General features: G+C 40.2%; 1 protein-coding gene across 4 annotated transcripts in view; it reads left to right on the top strand.

Annotated features, from left to right (window-relative positions):
• REEP1 (receptor accessory protein 1) overlaps nucleotides 1-17,988 on the top strand; it is a 324,551-nt gene that overhangs the window by 76,311 nt on the left and 230,252 nt on the right. For all 4 annotated transcript variants that reach the window (XM_053704258.1, XM_053704259.1, XM_053704261.1 and 1 more), the window contains exon 2: nucleotides 17,698-17,770. In XM_053704258.1, coding sequence (XP_053560233.1) covers nucleotides 17,698-17,770 — 73 coding nt within the window. The remainder of the gene's footprint in view (nucleotides 1-17,697; nucleotides 17,771-17,988) is intronic.

A 17,988-nucleotide genomic window follows, 5' to 3' on the forward strand; every position in this document is an offset into this window, starting at 1 on the left:
TATGTGGTTAGAGCATATCGTTTGAATTGTGTAATTATCAGTTTAGTGCTAAAGTCAGGTACCAAGTTACACAGGAGTGTATACTATATAAGGGGACAGAGTCTCCTAGTAAATAAACCATGGGAACACAGTGTTAGAATCAACCCGATTTCCAGGCATATAGTTTAATCTTGCCTCAATATGAGAGTGTTTGCTATGTTCAGCGGGGAACAGATTAATATATACTGGCAGCATGTAAAAAGCTATGCGTGGTTGCCACGTTTACTCCCCTCTGAACTGTGCTTGTGATGCACGGCTGATGACGTCATGTATGCCGTCGCCACGCTTCCAACACACTATTTAAGAGGGGTTCAGAACACCATCTGTTTTCATGTACCTTCCTATTTTTCTGTTTTCTTTCGCATTTTTTCACTTTTTGCTTTTTGTCTTTGCTAGCGTCTTGTGGTTGTTTCTTTTGTTTAATGTGGTGTCTTACACCTAGTGGTACTAATTGTGCTTTCATTGAATTTTATATCTTTGTTGTAGAAACAGTCTTGACAAAGGTCCATGTGAGGACCGAAACGTTGACTGACTAAATTGATGAACTATTAATAAAATTTGTGTTAACTAAGACCTGTGAGTGCCTCTTCTTTCCTTGAAGTTTCTACCTATCTGCCATAGAGTGCACCCAGGCAATACACACTTACAGTGATATATATATATATATATATATATATATACAGTATATATACGCCCCTTTAAACATTTCTGTCCCTGGTACCTTTTACTGTGACCAGGAACAGATGTAACTGAGCTTTTGCTGTAATCTAAGTAATTAATTGCCTAGATGTAATACAATTTACAGCAATGCCAAGTATGAACTCACCTTGTAGGCAGGTGTGAGATGCATAACGATAAAAAGGGGAACCTCACAGGAGCTGTTAGTTTTAAAGAGACACTCAATTCAAAATTAAACTTTCATGATTCAGATAGAACATGCAATTTTAAACAACTTTCCAATTTATTTCCATTAACAAAATGTGCAGTCTTTTTATATTTACATTTTTTGATTCACTGCTCCTACTGAGCATGTACAAGAATTCACAGAATATACGTATATACATTTGTGATTGGCTGAAGGCTGTCACATGGTAAAGAGAGAGTAGAAATAGACATAACTTTGAAATTTGTCAGAACAAAATCTACTACTCATTTGAAGTCCAAAAATTTTCTTTCATGTTTCAGACAGAGAATACAATTTTAAACAACTTTCCAATTTACTTCTATTATTTAATTTGCTTCATTCTCTTGTTATTCTTTGCTAAAAGTTTTATCTATGAAAGCTCAGGAGCAGCAGAGAATCTAGGTTCTAGCTGCTGATTGGTCGCTGCATATATATACTGATTGTCATTGGCTCACCCATGTGTTTAGTAGTGCATTGCTGCTCCTTCAACAAATGATACCAAGAGTATAAAACAAATTAAATAATAGAAGTAAATTAGAAAGTTGTTTAAAATTGTATTCTCTGCAAAGGTGGCAAGTATCAGGGTTAGAAAAGGTGATTCAACTATCGGACATACCAGAGCAAAATATTAAAACATTTAGTGATCTTAGAGGGGACTATGATCTCCCCTAGAAAGATTTTTACGCGTATCTGCAAGCGAGACATTACACTTGGAAATTAATTTCTATCTCGGGTTGGAACTGGTCATTAGGATTTTTAGATAATTAGCTGACTTTAGTTAAAAATGGTCAGATGTCAATATATCCTTGTTATTAAAAACTAATTTAAAGAAAATTTCCTGATAACATAACATAGATAGAATCTAAGTGGATAGCAGTTTCAGATCTGATATCAGAACAAGATGGTACGATACAAGCATCTGTACTGGAAGTTAATCATGTCACTTTGTCAGCCACATGGAGAGAATCACATCTTAAACTTCTTTACATGACATATTTCACGCCAGAGAAGGGTCATAAGTGGGGGAATCCCCATTTTTATAAATGTTCAAAATGTTCATTGAGGGCGGCTAATCTCAAACATATGCTATGGGATTGTCCAAAAATTTATATGGTCTGGAAAAAATTAGAATACTGGCTGATTAGAAAGGTTGGAGTCTCTCGTCTGGTTCTGTCCTATACAAAAATAATATTTCTTAAAGCAGAAGAAAGAACTCCTTCCAAGGAGAAAAAAAAAATGTCAATGGAGCAATCTTAGCAACTAGATATATCATATTTAAAAAATGGAAAGAATCCTCTACACCCAGTCTAACTGAGATTAAAAATTGTATGAAAAAACAATGTATATTGGAACAGTATAATACAAAGTTACAGGATAATAGCGACGTTAGTGATTTTTTCCAGAAATGGACGTAGTAGGGTTTCATATCCCTTTAAACCCCTTGATCGTAGCTACAAACCTTTAAGACTCCTCATTTGAAAGAGAATTGTCTGGTCTTGCAAATGGTGGTGGTCTTGGAACAGTAATATCAAATATACATAAGTAAATGCTACATTATATACAAAATAAACAAAAAATCTGGTATGTCTAGAGGCCCCTAATAAAGTTTATTTTCTAGTACACAAGTCTCTTTGTCTGAATAGTCAGGTGATCGCTGTGGTAACTAGGGTTGCCACCTCAGCCATGTTTTCCTGGACACTTGTAAAGACCTAGAAGACTAGGCTCCCCAGGTCTTAAAGGGACATTAAACACCAAATAAATGCTATATAGAATAATGCATGCAAAGAAAAGATTAGTCTAATTGTAAGATGTAGATATATTTTTTGAATTTTTATTAGCTGTTTAAATATTGACAAAATAATTGTAAAGTTTTAGTGTCTATAAAAGAATGGGAGCTGCCATGTTGTAACTTAGGTTACTTTCTCTGCTGTGGCCAATTAGGGACAGTTATAAATAGGTCACTAGAGTGTGCGGCCAATGGCTGTGTGGAATATAACAGTGTTCTGCACTTCCGTTTCTAACAGGAACTGAAAAGCTCACAATTTCAGAATAGAATTACAGGAAAAGGGGACAAAACAAATAATAAAACATATTGCAGAGTTTTTTTTTTATAAATATGATTTATCATTTTATATTACCACCTCAAAGTGTTTAATGTCCCTTTAAAGGGGGCAAAAATGCATTTTAGATTGAATAATGCAGATTATTATTTACCTCACTGCTATGAATGGAACAGAAATGGCATTACTACAGTTTAGCACTCTCATGTGTCTATGTTTATGTACTCTCCGCTCAAGCCTTTTTCTTAATTTCACAGGCGGACAGACATCGCCGGAAATCAACCCGATCAAGTACGATCGGGTTGATTGACACCCCCCTGCTGGCGGCTTATTGACCGTGAGTCTGCAGGGGGCAGCGTTGCACCAGCAACTCTTGCGAGCTGCTGGTGCAATGCTGAATACGGCGAGCGTATTGCTCGCCATATTCAGCGAGGTTTGTCGGACCTGATCCGCACTCTCGGATCAGGTCCGACAGACCTTGATAACTAGAGCCCCATGACTGTATTTTTAAAAGTTCAGGTCAATGTAGAAAATAAAGAATACATTTAGAAATAAAGACTGTGATTATTTATGCAAATGTATGCTAATGAGTATGGCAGTATTTGTTGTTTTTCCAGTAAAGTTCCAGCCCTAAACAGGCACATTCCTGAACTCCCCCTTTTCTTCTGTTCCTTATGATACAAACTGGCATTTCTGCCTCTCATTTTTTTAACCTGCTGTATCGTCTTCTGGAGTGGCACAGGGACACAATTGTGACTATACATTTAAACCTTTTGTAATTAAAGGATTTTGTTAATAAATGCTAATATCATATTATTTTACACAATAATGTTTCTTCTCTGTTAATTGACTTAATAAAATCAGTATGTCGGGAAACCGTCTCTGTAAGTGAAACAATAAACCAATTATTTGTCTAAAGTAGTCCTTGAGAACTGCAAATGCTGAAGATTGTCAGGGTTTTGTTTCACCATGCGAAAATCCTTTTCAAATTCTATGTACAGTGAAGCTCAGAATGCTCAACTAATGCAAAGATAGAAAGGAATATGGTTGTTTAAGTATCCTTGAAAAGCATTAAAGAGACATAAAACATCCTCTGTTTCTTCTGTTATGTGTGATCAGTCCACGGGTCATCATTACTTCTGGGATATAACTCCTCCCCAACAGGAAATGCAAGAGGATTCACCCAGCAGAGCTGCATATAGCTCCTCCCCTCTACGTCAGTCCCAGTCATTCTCTTGCACCCAACGACTAGATAGGATGTGTGAGAGGACTATGGTGATTATACTTAGTTTTTATGACTTCAATCAAAAGTTTGTTATTTTACAATAGCACCGGAGCGTGTTATTACTTCTCTGGCAGAGTTTGAGGAAGAATCTGCCAGAGTTTTTTACTATGATTTTAACCGGAGTAGTTAAGATCATGTTGCTGTTCTCGGCCATCTGAGGGAGGTAAAGGCTTCAGATCAGGGGACAGCGGGCAGATGAATCTGCATTGAGGTATGTAGCAGTTTTTATTTTCTGAATGGAATTGATGAGAAAATCCTGCCATACCGTTAAAATGACATGTATGTATACACTTCAGTATTCTGGGGATGGTATTTCACCGGAACTACTCTGCTAAAGGTCACTAATACTTTTAATAACTATTTATCATGTTAAACGTTTTTGCTGGAATGTAGAATCGTTTACATTGCTGAGGTACTGTGTGAATAGATATTTGGGCATTATTTTCCACTTGGCAGTTTTTTGCTTGTAATTGTGACAGTTTCGTTTCTCTTCACTGCTGTGTGGGAGAGGGAGGGGCCGTTTTTGGCGCTCTTTACTACGCATCAAAAAATTCCAGTCAGTCATTTTTATATTTCCTGCATGATCCGGTTCATCTCTGACAGATCTCAGGGGTCTTCAAACTTCTTTGAAGGGAGGTAAATTCTCTCAGCAGAGCTGTGAGAATTCTTATAGTGACTGTGCATAAAAACGTTGCTTTGTACTTCTTATGTCAAATTTAATTATTGTTATTTTACTAATGGGAACAAACCTTTGCTAAAAGTTGTGTTGTTTTAAAGTTTGATGCTATAACTGCTTTTCAGTTCATTATTTCAACTGTCATTTAATCGTTTAGTACCTCTTTGAGGCACAGTATTTTTTTGCTAAAAAAGATTATAACCAAGTTGTAAGTTTTTTGCTAGTGTGTTAAACATGTCTGACTCAGAGGAAGATATCTGTGTCATTTGTTCCAATGCCAAGGTGGAGCCCAATAGGAATTTATGTACTAACTGTATTGATGCTACTTTAAATAAAAGTCAATCTGTACAATGTGAACAAATTTCACCAAACAGCGAGGGGAGAGTTATGCCGACTAACTCGCCTCACGCGGCAGTACCTGCATCTCCCGCCCGGGAGGTGCGTGATATTATGGCGCCTAGTACATCTGGGCGGCCATTACAGATAACATTACAAGATATGGCTACTGTTATGACTGAAGTTTTGTCTAAATTACCAGAACTAAGAGGCAAGCGTGATCACTCTGGGGTGAGAACAGAGTGCGCTGACAATGCTAGGGCCATGTCTGATACTGCGTCACAGCTCGCAGAGCATGAGGACGGAGAGCTTCATTCTGTGGGTGACGGTTCTGATCCAAACAGATTGGACTCAGATATTTCAAATTTTAAATTTAAATTGGAGAACCTCCGTGTATTACTAGGGGAGGTCTTAGCAGCTCTTAACGATTGTAACACCGTTGCAATACCAGAGAAACTGTGTAGGTTGGATAAATACTTTGCGGTACCGGCGAGTACTGACGTTTTTCCTATACCTAAGAGACTAACTGAAATTGTTACTAAGGAGTGGGATAGACCCGGTGTGCCGTTCTCACCCCCTCCAATATTTAGAAAGATGTTCCCAATAGACGCCACCACTAGGGACTTATGGCAAACGGTCCCCAAGGTGGAGGGAGCAGTTTCTACTTTAGCTAAGCGTACCACTATCCCGGTGGAGGATAGCTGTGCTTTCTCAGATCCAATGGATAAAAAATTAGAGGGTTACCTTAAGAAAATGTTTGTTCAACAAGGTTTTATATTGCAACCCCTTGCATGTATCGCGCCGATTACGGCTGCGGCAGCATTTTGGATTGAGTCGCTGGAAGAGAACCTTAGTTCATCTACGCTAGACGACATTACGGACAGGCTTAGAGTCCTTAAACTAGCTAATTCTTTCATTTCGGAGGCCGTAGTACATTTAACTAAACTTACGGCTAAGAACTCAGGATTCGCCATACAGGCACGTAGGGCGCTGTGGCTAAAATCCTGGTCAGCTGATGTGACTTCTAAGTCCAAATTACTTAATATACCTTTCAAGGGGCAGTCTTTATTTGGGCCCGGTTTGAAAGAAATTATCGCTGACATTACAGGTGGTAAGGGCCACGCCCTACCTCAAGACAAAGCCAAAGCTAAGGCTAGACAGTCTAATTTTCGTCCCTTTCGGAATTTCAAAACAGGAGCAGCATCAACCTCCACTGCACCAAAACAGGAAGGAGCTGTTGCTCGTTACAGGCAAGGCTGGAAGCCTAACCAGTCCTGGAACAAGAGCAAGCAGGCCAGGAAACCTGCTGCTGCCCCAAAGACAGCATGAACCGAGAGCCCCCGATCCGGGACCGGATCTAGTGGGGGGCAGACTCTCTCTCTTCGCCCAGGCCTGGGCAAGAGATGTTCAGGATCCCTGGGCTCTAGAGATCATTTCTCAGGGATACCTTCTAGACTTCAAATTATCTCCCCCAAGAGGGAGATTTCATCTGTCAAGGTTGTCAACAAACCAGATAAAGAAAGAAGCGTTTCTACGCTGCGTACAAGATCTGTTATTAATGGGAGTGATCCATCCGGTTCCGCGGTCGGAACAAGGACAAGGGTTCTACTCAAACCTGTTTGTGGTTCCCAAAAAAGAGGGAACTTTCAGGCCAATCTTAGATTTAAAGACTCTAAACAAATTCCTAAGAGTTCCATCGTTCAAAATGGAAACTATTCGGACAATCTTACCCATGATCCAAGAGGGTCAGTACATGACCACAGTGGATTTAAAGGATGCTTACCTTCACATACCGATCCACAAAGATCATCACCGGTATCTAAGGTTTGCCTTCTTAGACAGGCACTACCAGTTTGTAGCTCTTCCATTCGGATTGGCTACGGCTCCAAGAATCTTCACAAAGGTTCTGGGTGCCCTTCTAGCGGTACTAAGACCGCGAGGGATTTCGGTAGCTCCGTACCTAGACGACATTCTAATACAAGCTTCAAGCTTTCAAACTGCCAAGTCTCATACAGAGTTAGTTCTGGCATTTCTAAGGTCGCATGGATGGAAAGTGAACGAAAAGAAGAGTTCTCTTTTTCCTCTCACAAGAGTTCCATTCTTGGGGACTCTTATAGATTCTGTAGAAATGAAGATTTACCTGACAGAAGACAGGTTAACAAAGCTTCAAAATGCATGCCGCGTCCTTCATTCCATTCAACACCCGTCAGTAGCTCAATGCATGGAGGTGATCGGCTTAATGGTAGCGGCAATGGACATAGTACCTTTTGCACGCCTACACCTCAGACCGCTGCAATTATGCATGCTAAGTCAGTGGAATGGGGATTACTCAGATTGTCCCCTACTCTGAATCTGAATCAAGAGACCAGAAATTCTCTTCTATGGTGGCTTTATCGGCCACACCTGTCCAGGGGGATGCCATTCAGCAGGCCAGACTGGACAATTGTAACAACAGACGCCAGCCTACTAGGTTGGGGCGCTGTCTGGAATTCTCTGAAGGCTCAGGGACTATGGAATCAGGAGGAGAGTCTCCTTCCAATAAACATTCTGGAATTGAGAGCAGTTCTCAATGCCCTTCTGGCTTGGCCCCAGTTAACAACTCGGGGGTTCATCAGGTTTCAGTCGGACAACATCACGACTGTAGCTTACATCAACCATCAGGGAGGGACAAGAAGCTCCCTAGCAATGATGGAAGTATCAAAGATAATTCGCTGGGCAGAGTCTCACTCTTGCCACCTGTCAGCAATCCACATCCCGGGAGTGGAGAACTGGGAGGCGGATTTCTTGAGTCGCCAGACTTTTCATCCGGGGGAGTGGGAACTTCATCCGGAGGTCTTTGCCCAAATACTTCGACGTTGGGGCAAACCAGAGATAGATCTCATGGCGTCTCGCCAGAACGCCAAACTTCCTCGCTACGGGTCCAGATCCAGGGATCCGGGAGCAGTTCTGATAGATGCTTTGACAGCACCTTGGAACTTCAGGATGGCTTATGTGTTTCCACCCTTCCCGCTGCTTCCTCGATTGATTGCCAAAATCAAACAGGAGAGAGCATCAGTAATTCTAATAGCACCTGCATGGCCACGCAGGACTTGGTATGCAGATCTAGTGGACATGTCATCCTGTCCGCCTTGGTCTCTACCTCTAAGACAGGACCTTCTGATACAGGGTCCATTCAAACATCAAAATCTAACTTCTCTGAAGCTGACTGCTTGGAAATTGAACGCTTGATTTTATCAAAACGTGGTTTTTCTGAGTCGGTTATTGATACCCTGATTCAGGCTAGGAAGCCTGTTACCAGAAGGATTTACCATAAAATATGGCGGAAATACCTATACTGGTGCGAATCCAAAGGTTACTCCTGGAGTAAGGTTAGGATCGCTAGGATATTGTCTTTTCTACAAGAAGGTTTAGAAAAGGGTTTATCAGCTAGTTCATTAAAGGGACAGATTTCAGCTCTGTCCATCTTGTTACACAGACGTCTGTCAGAAAATCCAGACGTCCAGTCCTTTTGTCAGGCTTTAGCTAGGATCAAGCCTGTGTTTAAAGCTGTTGCTCCGCCATGGAGTTTAAACTTAGTTCTTAACGTTTTACAGGGTGTTCCGTTTGAACCCCTTCATTCCATTGATATAAAAATGTTATCTTGGAAAGTTCTGTTTTTAATGGCTATTTCCTCGGCTCGAAGAGTCTCTGAGTTATCAGCCTTACATTGTGATTCCCCTTATCTGATTTTTCACTCAGACAAGGTAGTTCTGCGTACTAAACCTGGGTTCTTACCTAAGGTAGTCACTAACAGGAACATCAATCAAGAGATTGTTGTCCCATCCTTGTGTCCAAATCCTTCTTCAAAGAAGGAACGTCTTTTACACAATCTGGATGTAGTTCGTGCCCTCAAGTTCTACTTGCAGGCAACTAAAGATTTTCGCCAAACTTCTTCCTTGTTTGTCGTTTACTCTGGACAGAGGAGAGGTCAAAAAGCTTCTGCTACCTCTCTCTCTTTTTGGCTTCGTAGCATAATACGTTTAGCCTATGAGACTGCTGGACAGCAGCCTCCTGAAAGAATTACAGCTCACTCCACTAGAGCTGTGGCTTCCACTTGGGCCTTTAAGAATGAGGCCTCTGTTGAACAGATTTGCAAGGCTGCAACTTGGTCTTCACTTCATACTTTTTCCAAATTTTACAAATTTGACACTTTTGCTTCTTCGGAGGCTATTTTTGGGAGAAAGGTTCTTCAGGCAGTGGTTCCTTCTGTATAATGAGCCTGCCTATCCCTCCCGTCATCCGTGTACTTTTGCTTTGGTATTGGTATCCCAGAAGTAATGATGACCCGTGGACTGATCACACATAACAGAAGAAAACATAATTTATGCTTACCTGATAAATTCCTTTCTTCTGTTGTGTGATCAGTCCACGGCCCGCCCTGTTTTAAGGCAGGTAAATATCTTTTAAATTATACTCCAGTCACCACTTCACCCTTGGTTACTCCTTTCTCGTTGATTCTTGGTCGAATGACTGGGACTGACGTAGAGGGGAGGAGCTATATGCAGCTCTGCTGGGTGAATCCTCTTGCATTTCCTGTTGGGGAGGAGTTATATCCCAGAAGTAATGATGACCCGTGGACTGATCACACAACAGAAGAAAGGAATTTATCAGGTAAGCATAAATTATGTTTTTGTTACATAATTTCATTTTTAAATTATTTACCTTTTCATATGCCCTGACGAAGCCAAATAGGTGAAACGATCGTTAGCTTTCTCTTTACACACCGCAATATCCTAACATTTTGTTAGTCAGAAGATTCACGCTGGAATACGTGACTACGGACACTACTACGAATGACATCACTGGTGCACTCTGGGCTTGTTTGCAACCCGTTTTACCCGGTAAACCACTCACGTATGCCTGGAGTACTTGTCGAGTAGGGCAAATCGGAAGCTCTCCGACCTCTTAGTTGCCTCGGACTGGGCGGTTTATCTTGCTACTGAGAAAACATTATTAGAGGTGCTCACAGTGACAAGCAACTACTGGAGCTAGCAGGGGTAGGTTTACAAGGTTTGCTATTTAGCCGCTCAGCTGCTACCTGTCACAAACATATCCTGCACCGCATAAATCAGCGTAGCTGGTTCCACCTTGCCTAACCGCCACATGGAGGATCCGACTATTCTAGCATCCTAACTGAAATCAACAGGACGCTCTCAGCAAGTATATTTGTTGGGATCATTTGCATGAGTTGCATTACCAGGATTTGCTGTGTCTGTCTGACCACCATAGTAATACAATGGTAACAGACAGTATTATTATCTCCTCTATACGGACATGGCTCTTTGTTAGGATTTATCGGGTTATGTATATAATCATGTACAGGTATACCTCACTTTACAGCGCTTCACTTTACAGCGCTTTGTGGAGCTGAAGTTCAACCTCCAAGGATTTTGAAATAGTTCTGTAATCTTCGTGAGATTGCGAGAAAAGTGACTGGCACCATTTTGTTATGCTTAGTTCACTCTGTTTACAGCATTACAGTGCAATCTGTTTCTCAGTGCTATAGTCTGGCAAATTGTACTACAGTAATTGACACTATTTTAAAGGTACAGTATTTATTGAATACTATTTGAATAGTGTGCTGTGCTAGTGTTAAACTAAACGTAGCACTATTGCACCCCTAATCTAAATTAGGTCAAATAGGTTTTTAAGTCTTTAAACACACTGGCAAGTGAAAAGAAAGCTAAAACTGCCTTATTTCACTTTAAGGTGGTTTTCCGGTCCCTAACCCACTGTATGAGCGGGGTTTACCTGTATATTTTGTTATATTGCAACTATGTCTGTCTGCAGTTTCCTTGTCAGTGTGGATGGCTACATTTATTTTTAGCCATCAATTTTTTCTCTATACCATTTTTATTTCTTAGAGGCAAAAGTGCTAATTATAAGTACTTTTTTTCTCCTTTTTTAGTTAATGGTGGTTTCAATATCCTTGAAGAGCATTAAAGGGACATAAAAATAAAATCCATCGTGCTGCAACTCCCTGGACATCAGTGAAAACCGACGTAGGAGTTAAACTACAATCTCCCTAAGCACGTTGTGAAGTACTGCGCAACTTGCGTAGCTAGATTGTATTTTTACCTCCTCCCGCCCGGCGCACTGCTCAGAGGAAGATGCTTCCATTCTAAAGCAGGCAGAGGTTGGTATAGTCTTGGCTTGAAATAGTGGCATTAAAATATATAAAAAAGAAAATCTTAAAAACAAAAATTCATTTAGATGGACTTACATCACTGTTTGTCTTCCTTCCTTCAATCTTCTTTTTTTTTAAATTAAATATTAATTATTTTTAATTCTAATAATTTTCCCGCGCACAAACCCATTACACCTGAATTCCAGTAATTGCCATCCAGCAGATCAGCCATATCCCACCAGTATTATAGTAATTGCCAGTAACATCAGTCGTTGTTAGCTCACATGCATATTGAGAGCTTTCTGATATAAACTTAATTTATGACTCCAATGTCTGTCCATGATCATAAGTAGTTTTAACCCCTTAAGGACAAGGCCATTTTTCAATTTCTTTCCCTTAAGGACCAGAGCTATTTTTACATTTCTGCTGTGTTTGTGTTTAGCTGTAATTTTCCTCTTACTCATTTACTGTACCCACACATATTATATACCGTTTTTCTCACCATTAAATGGACTTTCTATAGATACCATTATTTTCATCATATCTTATAATTTACTATAAAAAAAATATAAAATATGAGGAGAAAAACACACTTTTTCTAACTTTGACCCCCAAAATCTGTTACACATCTACAACCACCAAAAAACACCCATGCTAAATAGTTTCTAAATTTTGTCCTGAGTTTAGAAATACCCAATGTTTACATCTTCTTTGCTTTTTTTTGTAAGTTATAGGGCCATAAATACAAATAGCACTTTGCTATTTCCAAACCACTTTTTTTCAAAATTAGCGCTAGTTACATTGGGACACTGATATCTTTCAGGAATCCCTGAATATCCCATGACATGTATATATTTTTTTTTAGAAGACATCCCAAAGTATTGATCTAGGTCCATTTTGGTATATTTCATGCCACCATTTCACCGCCAAATGAGCTCAAATAAAAAAAAATTCACTTTTTCACAATTTTTTTCACAAATTTTAGGTTTCTCACTGAAATTATTTGCAAGCAACTTGTGCAATTATGGCATAAATGGTTGTAAACACTTCTCTGGGATCCCCTTTGTTCAGAAATAGCAGACATATATGGCTTTGGCGTTGCTTTTTGGTAATTAGAAGGCCGCTAATTGCCACTGCGCACCACACGTGTATTATGCCCAGCAGTGAAGGGGTTAATTAGGGAGCATGTAGGGAGCTTCTAGGGTTAATTTTAGCCTTAGTGTAGTGTAGTAGACAACCCCAAGTATTGATCTAGGCCCATCTTGGTATATTTCATGCCACCATTTCACCACCAAATGCGATCAAATGAAAAAAAAAGTTAACTTTTTGACAATTTTAGGTTTCTCACTGAAATTATTTACAAACAGCTTGTGCAATTATGGCACAAATGGTTGTAAAAGCTTCTCTGTGATCCCCTTTGTTCAGAAATAGCAGACATATATGGCTTTGGCGTTGCTTCTTGGTAATTAGAAGGCCGCTAAATGCAGCTGCGCACCACACGTGTATTATGCCCAGCAGTGAAGGGGTTAATTAGGGAGCTTGTAGGGAGCTTGCAGGGTTAATTTTAGCTTTAATGTAGAGATCAGCCTCCCACCTGACACATCACACCCCCTGATCCTTCCCAAACAGCTCTCTTCCCTCCCCCACCCCACAATTGTTATCGCCATCTTAAGTACTGGCAGAAAGTATGCCAGTACTAAAATAAAAGGTATTTTAAAAAAAATTTTTTTTTATAAAAGTACTTTTTTTTTTACATTTTCTGTAGTGTAGCCGTTCCCACCCGCTTCCACCCGTGCACGTGCTCGCCCGCCCCCGTGCGCGCCCCCGATGATCCCTCCCCCCTCAATATCATAGGACCCATCGATGGCCGCCCACCCGCCTCCCACGTAAGCTCCCACCCACCAATGATACCGGACATCGATGTCCGGTGCAGAGAGGGCCACAGAGTTGCTCTCTCTGCATCGGATGGCCAAGGGGTGTTATTGCAGGATGCCTCGATGTCGAGGCATCACTGCAATAACCGGAAAGCGGCTGGAAGCGATCAGGATCGCTTCCAGCCGCTTTAAACCACAATGTCGTACTGGGTACGTTGCTGGTCTTTAAAGACCAGGTTGTGTGCGACGTACCCTGTACGACATGCGTCATTAAAGGGTTAAATAATTCCTAACTGGGGAGGTAACTTGGAAGTCTTTTGGTCCTTTTAAACATAAATTTTTTCTCCACTTTCTGCCTTTCTGTTTCTAGCTCTGTTTCCAGCTCAAAAGTTGTCACTCACCCTTCATCTGTCATTTGGAAGTATTCTCTCAGTTCTGTCATTCAGTTAGTTAGAACCAAAAAAATAATTTAAATTTTTTTTAAATATATACTTAATGTAAACTTAGCTATGGTTATACTAGTTATGTACAGTATGTGTGTGTATATACAGTATCTCACAAAAGTGAGTACACCCCTCACATTTTTGTAAATATTTTATTAAATCTTTTCATGTGACAAAAAGAAATGACACTTTGCTACAATGTAAAGTAGTGAGCGTACAGCCTGTATAACAGTGTAAATTTGCTGTCCCCTCAAAATAACTCAACACACAGTCATTAATGTCTAAACCGTTGGCAACAAAAGTGAGTACACCCCTAAGTGGAAATGTCCAAATTGGGCCCAAAGTGTCAATATTTTGTGTGGCCACCATTATTTTCCAGCACTGCCTTAACGCTCCTGGGCATGGAGTTCCCCAGAGCTTCACAGGTTGCCACTGGAGTCCTCTTCCACTCCTCCACGACGACATCACAGAGCTGGTGGGTGTTAGAGACCTTGCGCTCCCCCACTATCCGTTTGAGGATGCCCCACAGATGCTCAATAGGGTTTAGGTCTGGAAACATGCTTGGCCAGTTCATAACCTTTACCCTCAGCTTCTTTAGCAATGCAGTGGTCGTCTTGGAGGTGTGTTTGGGGTTGTTATCATGTTGGAATACTGCCCTGTGGCCCAGTCTCCGAAGGGAGGGGATCATGCTCTGCTTCAGTATGTCACAGTACATGTTGCATTCATGGTTCCCTCAATAAACTGTATCTCCCTAATCCCGGCAGCACTCATGCAGGCCCAGACCATGACACTCCCACCACCATGCTTCACTGTAGGCAAGACACACTTTTCTTTGTACTCCTCACCCGGTTGCTGCGACACACGCTTGACCATCTTAACCAAATACGTTTATCTTGGTCTCATTGGACCACAGGACATGGTTCCAGTAATCCATGTCCTTAGTTGGCTTGTCTTCAGCAAACTGTTTGCAGGCTTTCTTGTGCATCATCTTTAGAAGAGGCTTCCTTCTGGGATGACAGCCATGCAGACCAATTTGATGCAGTGTGCGGCGTATGGTCTGAGCACTGACAAGCTGCCCCCCACTGCTTCAACCTTTGCAGCAAAGTTGGCAGCACTCATACATCTATTTCACTCATACAACCTCTGGATATGACTCTGAGCATGTGCACTCAACTTCTTTGGTCGACCATGGCGAGGGCTGTTATAAGTGGAACCTGTCCTGTGAAACCGCTGTGTGGTCTTGCCCACCGTGCTGCAGCTCAGTTTCAAGGTCTTGGCAATCTTCTTATAGGCCCTCTTTATGTAGAGCAACAATTCTTTTTTGCAGATCCTCAGAGAGTTCTTTGCCATGAAGGTGCCATGTTGAACTTCCAGTGACTATTATGAGAGAGTGTGAGAGTGATAACACCAAATTTAACACACCTGCTTCCCATTTACAACTGATACATTGTAACACTAGCGAGTCACATGACACCGGGGAGGGAAAATGGCTAAATGGGCCCAATTTGGACATTTCCACTTAGGGGTGTACTCACTTTTGTTGCCAACGGTTTAGACATTAATGGCTCTGTGTTGAGTTATTTTGAGGGGACAGCAAATTTACACTGTTATACAGGCTGTACATTCAACTACTTTACATTGTAGCAAAGTGTCATTTCTTCAGTGTTTTCACATGAAAATATATAATAAAATATTTACAAAAATGTGTGGGGTGTACTCACTTTTGTGATATACTGTATATATATATATATATATATATATATATATATATATATATACACATTATAGAGGTTTGTATCTTTTGAAAAAAATTCATGTAAGTGGTCCACATGATTCAAAATTGTGGTTCTTGAGGTCTGAAAGGTTGGCGACCCCTGAGATAGGGCATGCAATTTTAAGGAACTTTGTAATTTACTCATATTATCCATTTTTCTTCCTTCTCATTTGGGCCAATTTATCATAGTGCGAGCGGACATGATACAATGTAGCGTATTCGATCGGGTTGATTTCTGTTTGCTGTCTCAGAGCAGACGGACAAGTTATGGAGCAGCGGTCTTTAGCCTGCCCGCATTCATAACTTCTGTTTCAGGCGAGACTGAAGGCTCGTGCGGAAACAGGGGCATCAAGCTCCATTCGGAGCTTGATTATTTGGCCCCTTGGTATCTTTATTTAAAAAGAGACCATTTTTGGTTCAGAACCTGGGTTGCACTTGCTTATTGGTGTCACAAACCTTTTGAGAAACAATGATCTTCACAGCATACTGATGAACAGACACTCAATTAAATTATTTCAGTGTTCTTAAAAGTATGAAACAATATTTGCTTGATAAAAAGCCACAGCATTTGTGTGTTGTCAAATATATGTCAGCTATTTAAATATTCAGCACATAAGTTCTCTGTGTATAAAATATTTATTAGCTGCTAAGATTGAGGTTATGCTAAAATTAGAAGTGTCTTTCTGCTCACTGAATTTGCCTTTTCTTTGATTTTTCTTTGATATTCAGATTTACACAGTACAGACATGGTAACTTATACACAATACGTTGTCAGCCATGTAGACGCATTAACCAATTGAGCGCAGCCATACACATCATGTGCCCAGGGGCACACTGATATACCCTTATGCAGACTTCCTGTGTCCTCTACATTATGTGCTTCCTCTCATCCTTATAATATAGATGATTGACTATTGAGAGTGCATGCCCATTTAGGCTATATAGCTATACCTCACACTAATGCAATGCTTATATCCCATTCTGTAATGACAATGAAATAATAATGAAAAAAAACTAATCAATGAAAGTGCTTTGAGATACAGGAACTAACTGAATGCTATCAAACGTTTCCATCTCTGTAATGGAAATTGATTCAATTATTTAGACTAGAAAACAAATCATAATTTCTCTTATTTTGACGAAATGTGTCATTAGATTGGTCAATTTTATCTTGAGACTCTTGTAAAAAATAATTAGGGTAAACTGCCCCTTTAAGACATTCTGGGGTGTCACACTCCTCAGCTGAACTGATGGTAAAATAAAGTCTCAAATTGTCACCTTTGTTTAAAGGGGCGTTCCATTTGAACATTAGTGCATTCAAAATTTGATAAGACGTATTTGTGAAACACACTTTTATTAGCAAAAATACTTCTATTAAAATGTTACTGCTTCAGCGATAGCATGTACTGTGAGCATATAGTCGCAGATCACATGCACTTACATTCCCCATGATGTTGTGTTAATATCATGCCCAGGAATGTAGGTGCATGAGATCTACTGTAGTATGCTCCACACAGTAAAACAGTAATAAGGCAAAGCAGGAGAGAGCTTCCCAACCAACGACAGCCCTTTAAACTGCAAATAGGCTGTAGCTCTGATGCTCTTAAAGAGTAAGAAGCCTCCAAGCTTTGGACTGTGGAATATCCAAAGTTCTTCTCCTTTGCCACCCCAGATAAGGATAAGAAGCAGGCATATGTGCGTATGCTCCAATCACTGACCATATCCTCATCTGGAGCAGGAAGGGAGTGTTCTGGGAGTGTCAAGTTGTTTTATTTTAACTCTACAATGTTCCTTGATTTTAACACACTAATGTTTTACAACCTAAAGTAAAAATGTTATGTGTTTTCTCGTCAGATTCTCTTTAAATTGGAATTTGTGAGAACATAGGAGCAAATATCCCCGCAAATAAGCAGATGAAATAAGCTGAACAATTACCTGTGTCCCTCAGTATCTATGTTCATACAAATTCTGTATCTATATTTGAATTAATTTCTCATGGAGTTCTGCATGGTCATTTCTACAGATGTGTAAATATTGCTAATGAATCTCTTGTTCTAAGGCATTTTCAGGAAAGAAAACATTCTCGCCACATAAAGGTTCAAATATTTAACATTTCTTTTTCTTTTTTTTTTGCTTTCAGGCTTATCTTTGGCACTCTTTATCCTGCATATTATTCCTACAAGGCTGTGAGGTCCAAGGATATCAAAGAATACGTAAGTATTTATATTTAGCAGTGCAGTTATAGGGCAATGAGTGCTTTGTGTACTGCGTCTGTTTTCTCTTGGAAGGAATTTAAAGGGACAGTAAAAACATTTTAAGTACAAGACATTTATATTGTGTTGCTGTAGAATAACATATCAGCCAAGTCTTAAAGGGACAGTCAACACCAGAATTTTAGTTTTTTTAAAAGATAGATAATCCCTTAATTACC

Source organism: Bombina bombina, chromosome 2, assembly GCF_027579735.1.
Source record: "Bombina bombina isolate aBomBom1 chromosome 2, aBomBom1.pri, whole genome shotgun sequence".
NCBI lineage: Eukaryota > Metazoa > Chordata > Amphibia > Anura > Bombinatoridae > Bombina > Bombina bombina.